Source organism: Phoenix dactylifera, chromosome 6 (assembly GCF_051530095.1).
Source record: "Phoenix dactylifera cultivar Ajwa chromosome 6, Ajwa_hap1_PhDact_Kaust_v1.1, whole genome shotgun sequence".
Lineage (NCBI taxonomy): Eukaryota > Viridiplantae > Streptophyta > Magnoliopsida > Arecales > Arecaceae > Phoenix > Phoenix dactylifera.
This window is the reverse complement of record NC_143195.1, coordinates 5,531,907-5,548,124: the sequence shown is the minus strand read 5'-3', so window position 1 is coordinate 5,548,124 and position 16,218 is coordinate 5,531,907. Positions and strand designations below refer to the sequence as shown.

Genomic DNA, 16,218 nt, shown 5'->3' with positions numbered 1-16,218 from the left:
GGGTTTGAAAATTCTGAGAATTTTGAAAATTTTGGGAATAGGGTTGGGCTATGTTCGAAGCTTGCTGCTTCCAAGAAAAGTTTGGATGATTTCGCCATCCCGGGTTATATGTATTGGAAAATGGGTCATTACCCGGTCTAGGCTGTGTTTGAGCAACATTGATGTGTTCTTGCATGAGTTCGGGAAATTGGGGCGCTGAAGGGCACTCATGAATAGGGTGGGATGGGCTAGAACAGATAGTACACACTTGTGCTTGGAAAGAGTTCATGTAATATCCACCTATCATCAGTTGATCAATCTTATGGGACAATGCATCTACCTTGCTAGACAGGTCCATAGAATGACTTATTTCACAAATGGTCCCTTTTCTTTGAGAACTCATGGGTGCTTGACGAGAACAAGAAGCATGGTGGAGGGAGTTTTCATTAAGATTTTCAAATAATTGCCATGCTTCATGCTCATTTTGAAGCATGAATGTCCCCCCGCATGCGGCATCAATCATCTGACGGTTTTGTTCAGTCAATCCGTCATAGAAACATTGCACTAGCTGCCATTTAGGTATTTGATGATGTGGGCATTTACGGATTAGGTCCCGAAATCTCTCCCAAATTTCATGAAATTCTTCTCCCTCAGTTTGGGAGAAGCTTGTGATGGCACGTCTAAACTGGTTCGTTCTTCCAATGGAAAAGTATTTTTTTAAGAATTCTTGTTGCATTTGATCCCAAGAACGAATCGAGTTGGCTTCTAAAGAATTCAGCCATTGTTTGGCTCTATCTTTAAGGGAGAAGGGGAATAATCTAAGTTTTAGAGCATCATCAGTAAAGTTCTGAATCTTGACAATGGTGCAAATCTCAAGGAATTCATCTAGGTGTTTATATGGGTCTTCATTGGTGAGCCCATAAAAAGATGGGAGCATTTGGATCACACTAGATTTTATTTCATATTGTACAGCTGCTACTTCAGGTAATCGAATGCAAGATGGGAAAGTGTAAATGGTGGGAGTACAGTACTCCCTCAGGAGTTTGGGTTGTTCTTCAGCCATCTCAGGAGGTGGGGATGATTCTATTGTTCTGATCTTAGCTCGAATATTTCTAAGGGTCCGTTCTATTTCAGGGTCAAAAGGTAATAGGTCACGTACTCTAGAACGACTCCCTTGCATACACTAGTACTTGATCAGTCAAGCATGCAATAAAAGATAAACACATCAATCCTTGTATTTATCCTAAAATCACTAGACAGCTCCTAACTGGTTTGAAGAGGGCACCTAAGCCTCCAATCCGGTCTAATGAACCGAGTTGACCAGGTAAGCTCCCAGGTAAGTGGAGGGGTCACGATGCGTCCGCAAAGGTCCCACTTAAAACCCACTTGCCTCGAACAGATGAACTGTCTCCCTTATAGGGACAAAGCTTGCCTAGACATCAACTAAGCCACAGAGCGAAATTGGTGCAACTTTCGGTGATCTTTGTCCTATTAAGCTCGAATGTCCCTAGGAGCCAATGTCTAATTGATTTTAATTAAAGTGACACTATGTGAGATTGAGTTCACCTAAGTTGGGCAAGAGTCCGGTGATAAAATCCGGCTCTTATCTTGTTGGGGTGATTGCCCTTACTATGTGCGGAATAATTTGTGTATGTGTATCAGGCATGCATTCACAATTTTGCTGAAATTAAAATTAAACAATCACCACAAAATGTTAAGCTAATAATCAATTTAAACAAGAAAGGTTTAGAGGTTACCAAAGGGGATTTCCCCAGCAATTTAATTTTTTTTTTTTTAGCAAACCTCCACAGCATTCCTTTTTCAGCAAACCTCCACAGCATTCCTTTTTCAGCAGTTCTCCTTTTGATCATCCCAGATTTTTTTCGATTCCTGATCAAATAGTATAAAAAGAAAAATTAAAAATTAGTGAGATAGAAAGAAAAAAAAGAAAAATAACAAAAATAGAAAATATTTTTATTTTATTTTAGATATATATATATTTGAAAGGTTTTTTTTTTAAATGAAAAGAAAAACAACTATGCTAGCAATCCCCGGCAACGACGCCAAAAATTGATCGGTTATTTCAATTTCAAAAATAAACCACGCAATAGCACGTATCCTGTAGGATAGTGATTACGGGTGTCGGTCCACAGGGATTGGAGACAAGTTATTTTTTCTAATTAAATAATTACTTCAAAGGGGATAAGCTAGAGTAAATGATAAAAACTAAGAATTAATATGGGTGTAGTAGTATGAATTATCTATGGAGAGAGGTGTTTTAGGGCTAGATTCCACCGATAGATTTATATCCGTGACGCTTTCAATGATTGAGTTGTATGTTAGACTTGATTGCTTCCGACTACAAGCAAAAGCAATCATTAAAAATTATGATTAATTCGCAGTATGAATCATCTAAGTCTAGCACAAACCATCTACTCTAACGATAAGCATGACCTGTCTAACCTAGCATGATGCATCTGATCATTAAATCATTAAACATGAAATCGATGTCACATGAATATCTCCTCCAAACCACAGGTGTTGGATTCGATGAAATAGATCAATCTATGTAAAATATTTTATGCAAGATAAATGATTCACATAAATTGGATAAATCATAAGATCAATTGATAAATTCTTCATCATGCAACCATCTTACAATACAAACTCAAATCAATAAAAATGAAACGAATACTCCTCTATGGCTTCATCAAACCCCTAAACCGAGGCTTAGCTGCTCATGGTGCTTGTCATCTCCATTGGTATGCTGAAGAACTTCTTTGCCATCCGCCTCAAACCCTCTCTTGGTTTTTTATTCTCTTTTCCTTCTTTTTTTTATTTCTCTCTTCACCGAAACAGAGCAAGCTCTGTTCTAGAACCGAGCTCTCCCCCCTCCCTCCTTCACCGAACGCCTCAGCCCCCTCCTTTTATAGCCGTCCGGCGCACGCGGAGAGAGGGAAGAAGGGATCACGGCGGCTGATTTCGGGGCGTGGTGCCGGGATGCAGATCGCGAGAGAGGAGGAAGAGGGGCCGCGGGATCTGGTCGGTGATGGCGGAGAGAGGTGCCGACTGATGAAGTGGCGGAGGATCTGGTCGCTCCGGATGCGCCACGGGCGGAAGACGGGGCGACGATGCTGGGATTTCGACGCGGCTGGGTCGCTGATCTTGGAGGAGAAGACGCCGCGGGATCTGGTCGGTGATGGCGGAGAGAGGTGGCCGACTGCAGGAGGAAGAAGATAAACAGTGGATTCCCAATTTTTTTATTTTTTATTATTTATTTATTTATTTATTATGTATTATTTATTTTTTTCTCTAACACTGTTGTTGACCCTCTAATGGATTTTGATGAATACAAAACACTAGAGCATAATTCCCTTTATCTTAACAAGTTATTTGAGGATTTTAGTTGGTTAATTAAGAGTATTGTTAAGAAATGTCTAGGCAAGTTCTCATATTTTTCAAGAATTTATTGAAGAATTTTTGAGCTGAAGAAAACAGATCAGGGACAGCCGAGATGTCTCCGGGTTGTCTCAGAGACGTCCCTGGCACAAACAGGAAGAACTGGCACGTCCGGAGACGTCCCCTGAAAAAGCGGAGTCGACTCTCTCAGAGAATTCCAGAAGACTTATTTTTCGGAGATATAACGGCGGAGTCGTCCCCGAAGCAGCGGAGTCGTCCCCATGCAAAAAGCGCAAACAAGCGGAGACGTCCCCGTAAAGCACGGAGACGTCCCCGGAGCGCGGAGTCGTCCCCGAAGCAGCGGAGTCGTCCCCATGCAAAAAGCGCAAACAAGCGGAGACGTCCCCGTAAAGCGCGGAGACGTCCCCGGAGCGCCTGGGACGCGACTGACAACTTTTTCAGGTAGATTTGAATTTCAAACGGTCATATCTTTGTGTCTAACGGCTATATTTGCTTTTTGGGCTATAAAAGGGACCTCTTAAGTGCTTCTCAACAACTTCTCACCAACCCAACACGAGATCATTCAAGAGAGAAGAAAGAAAAAGAGGTTCAAGGGAGTTAGAGCTTTCAAGAGGAGAAATCAAGTGCATTCAAGCTTTCCCATCTGATTTCGAGCTCATCTACTCACTCCCACTTGGCAATCAAAGCTCGCATTCAAGCCAACGTGATCCACATCAGAAGAACCACCATCATCCACGCTTCCAACGGCAAAAAGGGTTCTTCCGATTTTATTGTTTCTCATTGTTATATTTGCTTCTTAAGAGCTTTCAAATCTTTTGTAAAACGTTTGAATATTGAGCTTGTTTCAGTCAAGGGACTTGGAACAAGGGATAGGCGTCCCAAGCCTAAGTTAAAATTGGGGGATTGTAGGGTTCGTTGTTAGCCCGGGGTAAAACAACGAGTTGGGTAGTTCACTCGAAAAACTACCGGATTGTAGGGTTCGTTGTTAGCCCGGGGTAAAACAACGAGTTGGGTAGTTCACTCGAAAAACTACCGGATTGTAGGGTTCGTTGTTAGCCCGGTGTAAAACAACGAGTTGGGTAGTGCACTCGCAAAACTATCAGACTGTAATCTGGAGGATTATAGTGAAATTCCCAAGAGGTCTTGGGGAGTGGATGTAGGTGCTGGGGTGCACCGAACCACTATATGTTTGTTGTGTTTGTGATGCTTTTTGTCATTGTCTAACTTGCTCACCTACTTACTTAGATAAATTGCTTGCTTAACTCTTATCCGTGCATCCTTTAGTTGCAAGCATATTTAATTTACTTAATCAAGTCTCATTCAATAAATCAAACTGTTGCTAAGTTTAAATTCCACTGTGCATCTATACAACTTAGCATAATTAATTGAAAAGTTTTAGAAGTAGTACAAAAGTTTTAAAAGACCCAATTCACCCCCCCCTCTTGGGTTGTATCTACTGGGCAACAAGTGGTATCAGAGCAGGTGCTCTAAGATTAATTATTGATCTCACGATCAAGAGCCAAAGATCATGACAACTCAAATAGATAGTTTTCTAGGAGAAGGACAATTAATTGATACACCTCCACTATTTAATGGCATAAACTATACACATTGGAAAGCACGCATGCGCATTTTCATACAATCACTTGATTATAATTTATGGAGAATTATAGTCAATGGAACACACACAAACACTAGTCATAATGAGAAAATGGTACAACAAAACTCAAAAGCCATGAACCTATTATATTGTGCATTAGATAGGAATGAGTTTAATTGCATATCTTCTTGCATGACTGCTAAAGAAATATGGAATATGCTTGAAGACAAATATGAATGCACTAACAAATCTGAAACATCATGTGTAGAAGAAGAGCAGTATCATATTGCAAATCCATGCTTCGTGGCACAAGAGGTTCATGCTGAAACTGAAAGCAATTTTACATTTGATGAACTCCATGACGCTTTTTCTGATTTGTATTTAGAATATAAGGAACTTATTTGTAAGAACAAGAACTTGAAGAATGAAAATCAAATTCTAATAGATGAAAAACTGAAACTAACTAGTAAAACTGAAATCTTAATTAAAGAGAATCAAGAACTAAATCAAAGAGATCAACTTCTCACTGAAAGTCATGATAAACTTAAGAAAAACAATGAATTACTTTTAGAAGATAACAGAAGATTAACTAAAGAAGTTGACAAATTAAAACCTATTGTTGAAAGATTTACCTTCAGCTCTGAAAAATTGAACCTAATGATAAATAATCAAAGAGCTGAATTTGATAAAGTTGGAGTAGGATATCAACCTTGGTACACCCAAAAATCTTTTAAGAATATGTTTGTTAAAACAGTTTTTAATTATTCTAAAACAGATTCTTATAATACTAATAAACAATAGCTAAGTAAAATCTCGTCTGTTGTTCCTAAATCTATACATTACAAATTTGATGAACCTAAAAAGCAAAAACAGAAAACTGAAAGTTTATCTACTACTCATATTCGATCTAAGTTTGTTAAATTATACATCCCTTGTAATCCTAAAATCTGTAAATTCATGGACAAAATAGCCATTAAGAAAACATGGGTTACAAAAGGAACAATTATAGCTAACCTACAAGGACCCAAAAGAGCTTGGGTTCCTAAGTTGAAAATATGATTATTTTTCAGCAAGTATGTCTAGCTATCCAAGGTTTTAATGAAAGATGTTATCTAAACAATGGGTGCTCTAGACATGTGCTAAGGAATTGAATTTAAAATGTAATTAAGAAGAATGAGTTAAGTGAAAGAAATAATGATATAAGTTATTATTGCATCCTCTCATATTGAAATTACTTTATTAGTTGATTAAAACATAACTTGCAAGTATTAATCATTTTTGTGATATAAGTGATATTTTTGGTATGAAAAGAAAATATATCCAAATCACTCCATCTTTCTATGTTATACTTTACCTATTGTTGGATAAGTTGCTAAATGATTAATCAATTTATTAAGAATAACTCTATGAATTCTCTATATGCTCGATTGAGAATTTTTATCCATGGCATTTTTTTTTATCATAGACATAATAATGTGTACTTGGTATGCTTTTGAATATATGCACTATGAATACCAAGATTAAAACCATCTTTGGCCTATAAAATCAACTCATGCTAGTATGTACTTAATCTCAAAAGATCTTGCCATTGGCTTACTTAGATTATCTTCTGAAAGGTCAAAGTTTGCTATGCATGTTAACTAAGGAAACAAACAAGAATCAATTTCTAAATCTAAGGATGTTGTTTCCATCACTAAGTTTTTCAAAAGCTTACATTGGATTTGTTCTTGGCAAATAAAATTGAAGTATTCTCTGTATTTGCTAAATCTTGTAAAAGTGTTTCAAATAAAAAAGTTTCCAAACCGTAAAGATAAAGAGTCATGGCACAGTGTTGAAAACCAAAATCCTGATAAAGTTTATTCAGAAATTAATTATTTCAGCACCAAGGACACCTTAAGTAAAATAGGGTTAATAGAATTCTTGAAGAAATGAAAAAGACAATTGTGTATGATAGTCATCTACTTAAATAATTTTTAAAAGCTATCATCACTGCTTGTCATACATATGATTTCTATTAGATCTATTTTTTTATGAAAACTCCTTTTGATCTTCTGAAAAATGGAAAATGAACCATTGCATATCTTTCATATTTTTCAGTCATACACGTTATGCTTGATATGTTCTTTTGAAAATAATGCCAAATCTGATAAAGATACTTCTATCTTTGGATATCATTCATCAAGCAATGCATATAGAATATTCAATGAAAAGATCCTAGTTGTAGAAATATCAATTCATTTTATTCTTTATGAGACTAATGATCTTTCATCAAGTCACTAAAATCAGATTATATGTGTATATGTTAATCTTTTTGCTTGCATATAACAATCTAAAACTAAAACACCTTAAGAAGAATGAGCAAGATTATAATTGGTCAAGTTCAACTAAATCATTTTTTAAAAGAGAGAGAATTTGAAATCTTGCCGATAAAATCGAAAAACTTGTTAATAATTAGAACCAAATTGAGTTTTCAGAAATGCACTTAATGAAGAAAAATTGGTGACTACTAAAAGATTCAATCAAGAAAAGATGAATTAAATCTTGATGAAATCCTTGCATGATTAGAAGTAAAGATCACCATTATCATTTGCTTGCTTCATGAGCCTTATATTCTGTCAAATGAATGTGTAGAATGCACTCCAATGTGGTTATTTCATTAAAAAGGAGATCTATGTTAAATAACCACCATATTTGAAAACACTCATTACAAATATGTTAAAGCAATATATAATTTGGAACAAGCATCAAAAGCATGATATAAAAGCTTAAGTAACCTTTTTGATAGAAAGTAATAATGATAAATCTATACATCAAAAAGAAGAATTTGTGATATCTTATTTGCTCAAAGTATGCATTGATGACATCATTTTTGGTTCTACTAATGAAGAGTTATATGAAGATTTTACTTAGCTCATGTAAGGTGAGTTTGAAATATGTATGATGAATGAATTAACATCTTCTCTCAAACTCCAAATTAAGACAAACAAGAAAGGGGATCTCCATTGACCAAAGTTAGTCCACAAGAAAACTCTTATAGAAGATTGGCATAAAGAAGGTATGTCTATGACCCCATCTTGTAGAATTTGAAAAGGATGAGCAAAGTAGATCTATTATTTTAAAGCTATATTGAAGCATGATAGAATAATTATTTTATCATACAGCTAGTAGACCAGATTGTATGCTCATTATGTGACCTTGTGCAAGACTTCAATCTAACTTTAATGAATCATATTTTATTGATAACAAATAAATCATAATCTGAATTTTGATAGAAACAACTGTTTAAGATAAGTTGATTAAAACTTAGCTAGCGTGTCTTATTGATAATTATCTTAAGCAAATAAAATCTAAACTAAATCGATTTTGAAAATAAGAAATTGATTTGACCTTGATAAATCTTCCTATTGCTTCACGTGCTTGTCCTTGAACCATCTTGGTTAATGAAACTATCTCTTTAGTTCAAGTGATATGTGCTTGCTTATATTTAGGCAATCTCTTGAGTAAAGTGACTCAATATTCAACTATTGTCATATCTTATATTGAGTCATCTAGTTAAAAATATGTTGGATGAATGGTTTGTATCTTAAAGAAACTAAAGACTTTCTTTCAAGAAAGAAAAGGAATTTGTTAATAATGCAGGATCCTTGAGTAAGAAAATGAGAGATTTCAACTTGAAGGACACCTCCACATAAGACATAATAAACATTTACATGCAAACAAGAGAGAGGACCTTCTTCAGCCAAAAGTTCATACATAAGAAATCTAGTAGGTATTTGACTTGAAGAATGCAGAATGAATCGGTAATTTTAGATACCTCTCTCATAAATTAGCTAAGCAAAGTCAATAACTTAAATCTTATTGTGGCATGATTAAAATCTTTAAATATTAATTTCTAGACATCATGTCTATATATGCATTAATTGACTTATGCTTTTAGACAATTGTTTCATGGTTTGCTCAAACTAAAATATTTCATTGCCTATATCATAACCATGAAATACACAAGTAAATGCTTAAAATTTTGATTTAAAATAACTTGTGAGAAGTTATGAATCCTTGAGCACAATGAAAATGTTGTTTGCATGATATACATCTATATGATACATAAGATTATTTCCTTATTCTGCTCTTTCATGCAAATTACTTGAGAATAACAAAAAGAGAGAGAGATAAAGAAAAGAAAATGGATATTATTCAAGAGAAGTAAAATCTAAGTAAAGGCAATTACTCCAATCTTAAGGAAAAGCAAAACAAGCATAATATATTCGGCACATTTGTGAGACTTGTGTGAGCATTCTTTTGGAAGGGATAAAATTCGTAATTAATTACACCTAAACAGGAAGAGTTTGAAGTAAACATTTTAACATTTCTATATTGCTCATCATAGGGATGGTGCCAATGGGGAGGCTAGTGGTAGTACCCGGCACTATTTGACCCAACTATTCGGTGTAGGGCATATTAGGGACGGCACAAGAGGGAGGCTAGTGGTAGTACCTCGTGCCCCTTCCCAACTCCACCGGATAGGGAGCAAATAGAGTATAGAGCATAAGAAAGTTAAAAATGAAAGACAAAGTAAATGAAAGTATATAAGAAGAATCAAGTCAAATTTTTAATCACTTGAAAACACACTTTAAGGATGAATCAGTGCAAAATTATATAGGGGGAGTTTATTTGAAAAGAATTGATTTTGATCCTTGACATTCTTTTTCTTAATATTTTAATGCATGACTTAACACATAATATATTATGCATGTGGCATGATGTTTTGAATTATGGGTTCTCAATATTTTGTAATGCTTCATGGTTGGATAATTTGATTGAATGTTTGAAATACTGCATAAATTTTTTTTTTTGATATTATTGAAAAGAAATTTCAGATTTATCGGTCACAATCATCTTTAAAATCTGAAAGTTGAATAAATCTGTAAAAAGAAGAAGAGAAAGATATCTCTATTTAGGCAAAATGAATTGATCTTGATCTATCTCTCAACTTGCCTAACTTTGATATATAATATCCTAATACTTGTTAAAATATCCTCCATTTTGTATCGAAACTCAATATTAAATACAAAGACTCTGAAAGTGATCTAATGTTATTGAAATATGTGTTTTCAATCTTGGTAATTTAAGATGAACTACAATGTAGAAGATACATGTCTCAAATTATAATTTTGAGATCCTTCTTGGAAATTCTTATGAAAATTCAGAATCTGATTTTGTATAAAAGCTTAAACTTAACTTAAAAATGCTTATATCGTTACATCTTTGTAACCTTAGTCATATGCTTCAATGATCGTGTCATTTAGGAGAATAACTCAATATGACTTCTAAATGAAAACTTTAACATAAGAAAAACAGAATTAATTTTGATGCCTTGGTTGATTGCTCCGATACGCATCCGAAACATATCATTTCTTATCTTTAAAATGTACTAAAACTGGTTTAAGTGATGTATTTTTCAACGATCTTGATTGCGAACAAATGTTTCTAAATATATGATTTTATTTAGATATTAAAAAAATTTATTGTGTTTCATGTATACATTGCTGAAAAACTATGATTAAGAAATTGAGTTCTATAAATATATATACCTCAATGATCATCTATATGTTTTTCTCTCCTACATTCTTAAAGACTTCCATCAGAATTTATATATAGAGTGAATGATCTTAAAGCTAGAAATATTTCAGCTCACTCAAATGATTCTTAAAAGAAAGAAAATGTAAATGCTTTTGAAAGAAACTGAGCTTCAAATGAATCATTTTCTAATTAATATTTCTATACATTTTCTCTAAGATTAAGAGAAAGCATAACTTGTTCTTGAAGGATTAGAAAGAGTAATTGCTACAAATTTTGAATAATGCTAGATTACTCTACATTCTCGATATCATAGAATTTCAGTTTTATTCACGTTTATCATTAAAATCTGAAATTCAACAATAGAAAAGAATGATTAAAGAAGAATGCATCTTTTGAGGGGGAGCTTTAGATATTCAGTATCCTATCCTAAAGTTACTTTAATTTGAAGCATACCTTGATTTTTATGGATTGATTTTGATGAACCTCCTTATATTGCAAGACTTGCTTTAATTATATAATAAGTTTATACCTTGAGATGAGTTCTATAAAGGTTGTCTTATCTCAAACCTTGAGTCTTATGAAAATAAGCTGAAACTTATAGAAAATATATTTTTGAGATTGACAATTTTATTGAACATTATCTTCAAATTCTAAACTCTTAAATGGAATGATCAATTGAGGGGGAGAAAGAAAATTTCAGAAGGAGAGATCTTATGGAACTTAATCGCATAAATCTATAACTAAAGGAGAGAGAAAGAATACTAAATGAGAAGTGATCCTAATACTCTCCAATATGTATCATTTGAAATTTAAATCTGAAAATCTTTATGATACACCTTGAGGCTTGTTATTTGGTTAGTATATCTTATGCATCAATCATGAACCAAATTACAATTCAAACAGTTGATCTTAAGAGCCTCTAGTTCAATGAAATAGGGGAAGAATAATGTGTTGAATTTTCTTGAGTGTCTCTCAGAAAATCTATTTTGGAATTCACTAATGAGTCCTAATTGGCTTGCTCTTTAGAACTTCAATTTAGTGCCAATTGATATTCTTATATATCAAATTGTGCTTATCTTTTAAGAAATAAAAGAAAGCCTTTAAAAGAACTCTAAAAGAACTTTCAAAGCCTTGCAATTTATGAATGCTCTAAGATATATCATAAATTTCATGAATTCATATTTTGATATGTATGCCACAATATTTTTGTTCTTATATTCTGAAAATTAGTTCAATTGCTCTCATGTTGCTAAAATACTTAATATATTGGGCAAAAGATCTTAAATGAACAAGCTTTCATACTTATTATTGAAGAAAAGTTAAATTTCCATTCGTGCTTTCCTTGAATATCATTCTTGGTACTTCTTGAATTAACTTGAGAAAGATTCCACCTACACTTGATTTGAAAACTATCTTTGGAACCACATTCGATGTGTTCTCATTATAATTGGCTCTGATCTATGCTCATTAATCTTTTTCTAATATTATTGTCTTGAGTTATATGATTCATATTCTTGCAATAATTTGACATGCAAATCAGAGTACAAAAAGAAAAAGAAATATTTGAGTATTCTTATCTTTGTGCTTAATGTTTCATTATCTTGCAACCTTTTTGATGTTGTCAAAAAGGGGGAGAAATATCTAAGTATATGCTCATAATGCTGTATGTTTTGAATTGAATACAAATCAGCTTAAATTGAAATATGTTGATTGTGTTAATTGAAATATGTTGATTGTGTTAAGCTGGTTAAATCGAAAGCATTATCATGAAGTATGTTTTAAATATATATGTTTTCTAATTCATGCAACTTAGCTATGCATTAGTCCTAGAACACAATATATTTTATATTGCACATACTCCAAGTTTTGTCATCATCAAAAAGGGGGAGATTGTTGACCCTCTAATGGATTTTGATGAATACAAAACACTAGAGCATAATTCCCTTTATCTTAACAAGTTATTTGAGGATTTTAGTTGGTTAATTAAGAGTATTGTTAAGAAATGTCTAGGCAAGTTCCCATATTTTTCAAGAATTTATTGAAGAATTTTTGAGCTGAAGAAAACAGATCAGGGACAGCCGAGACGTCTCCGGGTTGTCTCAGAGACGTCTCTGGCACAAACAGGAAGAACTGGCACGTCCGGAGACGTCCCCTGAAAAAGCGGAGTCGACTCTCTCAGAGAATTCCAGAAGACTTATTTTTCGGAGATATAACGGCGGAGTCGTCCCCGAAGCAGCGGAGTCGTCCCCATGCAAAAAGCGCAAACAAGCGGAGACGTCCCCGTAAAGCGCGGAGACATCCCCGGAGCGCGGAGTCGTCCCCGAAGCAGCGGAGTCGTCCCCATGCAAAAAGCGCAAACAAGCGGAGACGTCCCCGTAAAGCGCGGAGACGTCCCCGGAGCGCCTGGGACGCGACTGACAACTTTTTCAGGTAGATTTGAATTTCAAACGGTCATATCTTTGTGTCTAACGGCTATATTTGCTTTTTGGGCTATAAAAGGGACCTCTTAAGTGCTTCTCAACAACTTCTCACCAACCCAACACGAGATCATTCAAGAGAGAAGAAAGAAAAAGAGGTTCAAGGGAGTTAGAGCTTTCAAGAGAAGAAATCAAGTGCATTCAAGCTTTCTCATCTGATTTCGAGCTCATCTACTCACTCCCACTTGGCAATCAAAGCTCGCATTCAAGCCAACGTGATCCACATCAGAAGAACCACATCAGAAGAACCACCATCATCCACGCTTCCAACGGCAAAAAGGGTTCTTCCGATTTTATTGTTTCTCATTGTTATATTTGCTTCTTAAGAGCTTTCAAATCTTTTGTAAAACGTTTGAATATTGAGCTTGTTTCAGTCAAGGGACTTGGAACAAGGGATAGGCGTCCCAAGCCTAAGTTAAAATTGGGGGATTGTAGGGTTCGTTGTTAGCCCGGGGTAAAACAACGAGTTGGGTAGTTCACTCGAAAAACTACCGGATTGTAGGGTTCGTTGTTAGCCCGGTGTAAAACAACGAGTTGGGTAGTGCACTCGCAAAACTACCGGACTGTAATCTGGAGGATTATAGTGAAATTTCCAAGAGGTCTTGGGGAGTGGATGTAGGTGCTAGGGTGCACCGAACCACTATATGTTTGTTGTGTTTGTGATGCTTTTTGTCATTGTCTAACTTGCTCACCTACTTACTTAGATAAATTGCTTGCTTAACTCTTATCCGTGCATCCTTTAGTTGCAAGCATATTTAATTTACTTAATCAAGTCTCATTCAATAAATCAAACTGTTGCTAAGTTAAATTCCACTGTGCATCTATACAACTTAGCATAATTAATTGAAAAGTTTTAGAAGTAGTACAAAAGTTTTAAAAGACCCAATTCACCCCCCCTCTTGGGTTGTATCTACTGGGCAACAACTGTTCACATGAACAGTGTTTTCGGCATTTTGGTTTTTTTTAACACTGTTCATATGAACAGTGTTTTAACTGGACACTATTCATATGAACAGTGAATCGTGAATATTTAGTTATTATTATTATTATAAATTTTATATGAAGGCAGGTAATGAATTGGTTGAAAATTAGCTTTGAATTTGCGGTGGGTCATGATCGTTGAGTTGCTTGAACTTGTTTTCGAGCCCAATGTCTTCCAAATTTAATTATTGCTAAACTGCTTCAGATCGAACTCGACCAGTTAAGACTAGAAACAAGACCATGACTTAATAAAAAGGGTTAATCAAACGTTTTCCTTAGCAAATTTAATTATAACTTTTGATCGAGCCAGAACCAAAATCTATTTAATTCTAACCTTAACTTCATCAGGTTTCCAAACCGAATCAACACAATCTCCCCCTTATTTTTTTTTGTAGTTTTCATGAAAGATCGTAACCAAAATTTCAAATTTATTTCAATGATTATTCAATTTTTTGGTAAAATATGTATTTATTAGTTTAAAAACATTGATAAGTGCTATGGAAAGATAACTAAATTATGAATTATTAAGCACTTATCAGCGTACCGGACCCGGGTGTTGGATTCGAGATGTGACAGAATTACCAAATATATACTTAGACCCTTTATTTTGACTAGGAAAATTTTCAATTCCCAGTAACTAAAGAATAAGAAAACTAAATATGCAAGACAAATGAAGATAATACTTGATGAATATATACAAAATCACTAACGTAGATACAAGGGATATTAGTTTCAGAATGTACTGTTCAAAATGGTCTTTTCATGTCCTCACAAGACGGATGATAAACAGAATTTCTGATGCTTCAATCTGCCCCTTGCATGCCGTAAAATTATCTTCAAGGGAAAAAAAGAAAAAAGACAAGCACTCTGCAATGCTCAAGTCGCACACAATAGTTTATACATGACATGATGTAAAGAATGTTCGCTAGGTAGCTTGCAGGGAGAGAAGTTAGATCCTCAAACCCAAGATAAACAACTTTATACTATCAAAAAAGAAAATCATGCTGATACAAGACAATGTAGTCCACAACATATAGCCAATATATCATAAAGGGTTTTTATAGCCACAGGGGATTGAACATCAAGGCTCCGGAAAGTAGTATTTTTGCATCATGGCACGAAGCAGAAACTTCTCCTTTGTGCAATATCTTCTAGAAAGCACCCCAATTATCCAAACATTACATATGATAATGGATTCATGAAGATTTGAAAGGCCCAGTTGAGCCAAAGGGGTCTTCTGCATCGTCAAATGATTCAAATTTTCGACTGTGACCGAAACCTCCGCTGCTGCTAATGGAGTCAAACTTTGTAATGCTTCCACTTGGAGGATAAAACTCACTGTCATGCGTCTTAAAGGAATCAAATTTGTTAAAATGGTTGAAGGAGTCATCCTCTCTCCCTTCATTAAACCTCAATGATGAACCAGAGTTGAAAAATGGAGAATTCGGAACGGAATCCTCAAAGAATATACTCTTCTTCTCTGTCCCAAATACACTGGCAGCACTTGGGGAGCCTACTTTAATTGGATTTAGACCAAAGTTTTCTTCAAAGCCAAAGAAAGAGTTCTCTGGGGTCCTCTCATGAGCAGCCTCCTACATGAGATAACAAACAAAATAAAGGTTCGTCCAATGATCATGTACAAGCACTTCCCTTCATGCAATAGGAAATATAAACATAACTGCTTATCCAAGAGAGAGAAAGAACACTCTTACCTTCATATGTATTGCATTAGAACCCGATACTGAATCAGCATCATCAAAATTCCAGGAGGATTCATCAGCAAAGTTACCACCAAATATAGAGGATTCAGCACCACCGTGATCACTGCATGCCAAGTATCATTGGCAAGTAAGATTATCATGATCAAGTAACATAAATAGACTTAAATACTCACATATAGTTTCAAGAGAATAAATAGCTAGCAGTCAATAAAGCAACAAACTTCTTCGATATATGGTTTCCTGTACATAAAGTTCTATTTGAATGCTAAGAAAATGAAAGGAAGGAAAAGTTGATCAACTGAGGAACAGAAAGGAATGTAAAAGTAAAGAAAATTGAGAAATTTTTCATGTTTTGTTGAATTGAAAAAAATTGCAGAGAGAAAGAACCATATTCGAAGAGATTGGTATATGAGGGAGTTATCCTGATTCGCTATCTTCTTGAGAAAATTTTAGGCCAGCT

The 16,218-nt window shown here is 34.7% G+C and overlaps 1 protein-coding gene and 1 non-coding gene across 3 annotated transcripts in view; one reads left to right on the top strand and one right to left on the bottom strand.

Annotated features, from left to right (window-relative positions):
• Positions 1–560: 560 nt before the first annotated feature.
• On the top strand, positions 561–666 carry LOC149753261 (small nucleolar RNA R71). Its single transcript, XR_016395824.1, has one exon. It is a non-coding gene; the product is annotated as a small nucleolar RNA R71 (small nucleolar RNA).
• A 14,042-nt stretch (positions 667–14,708) lies between these two features.
• Positions 14,709–16,218, bottom strand: part of LOC103723600 (uncharacterized) — a 40,023-nt gene continuing 38,513 nt past the window's right edge. For both annotated transcript variants that reach the window (XM_008814556.6, XM_008814558.6), the window contains exons 12-13: positions 15,750–15,861; positions 14,709–15,629 (exon numbers count right to left, since the gene is read on the bottom strand). In XM_008814556.6, coding sequence (XP_008812778.4) covers positions 15,234–15,629; positions 15,750–15,861 — 508 coding nt within the window. In that variant the 3' untranslated portion in view covers positions 14,709–15,233. The remainder of the gene's footprint in view (positions 15,630–15,749; positions 15,862–16,218) is intronic.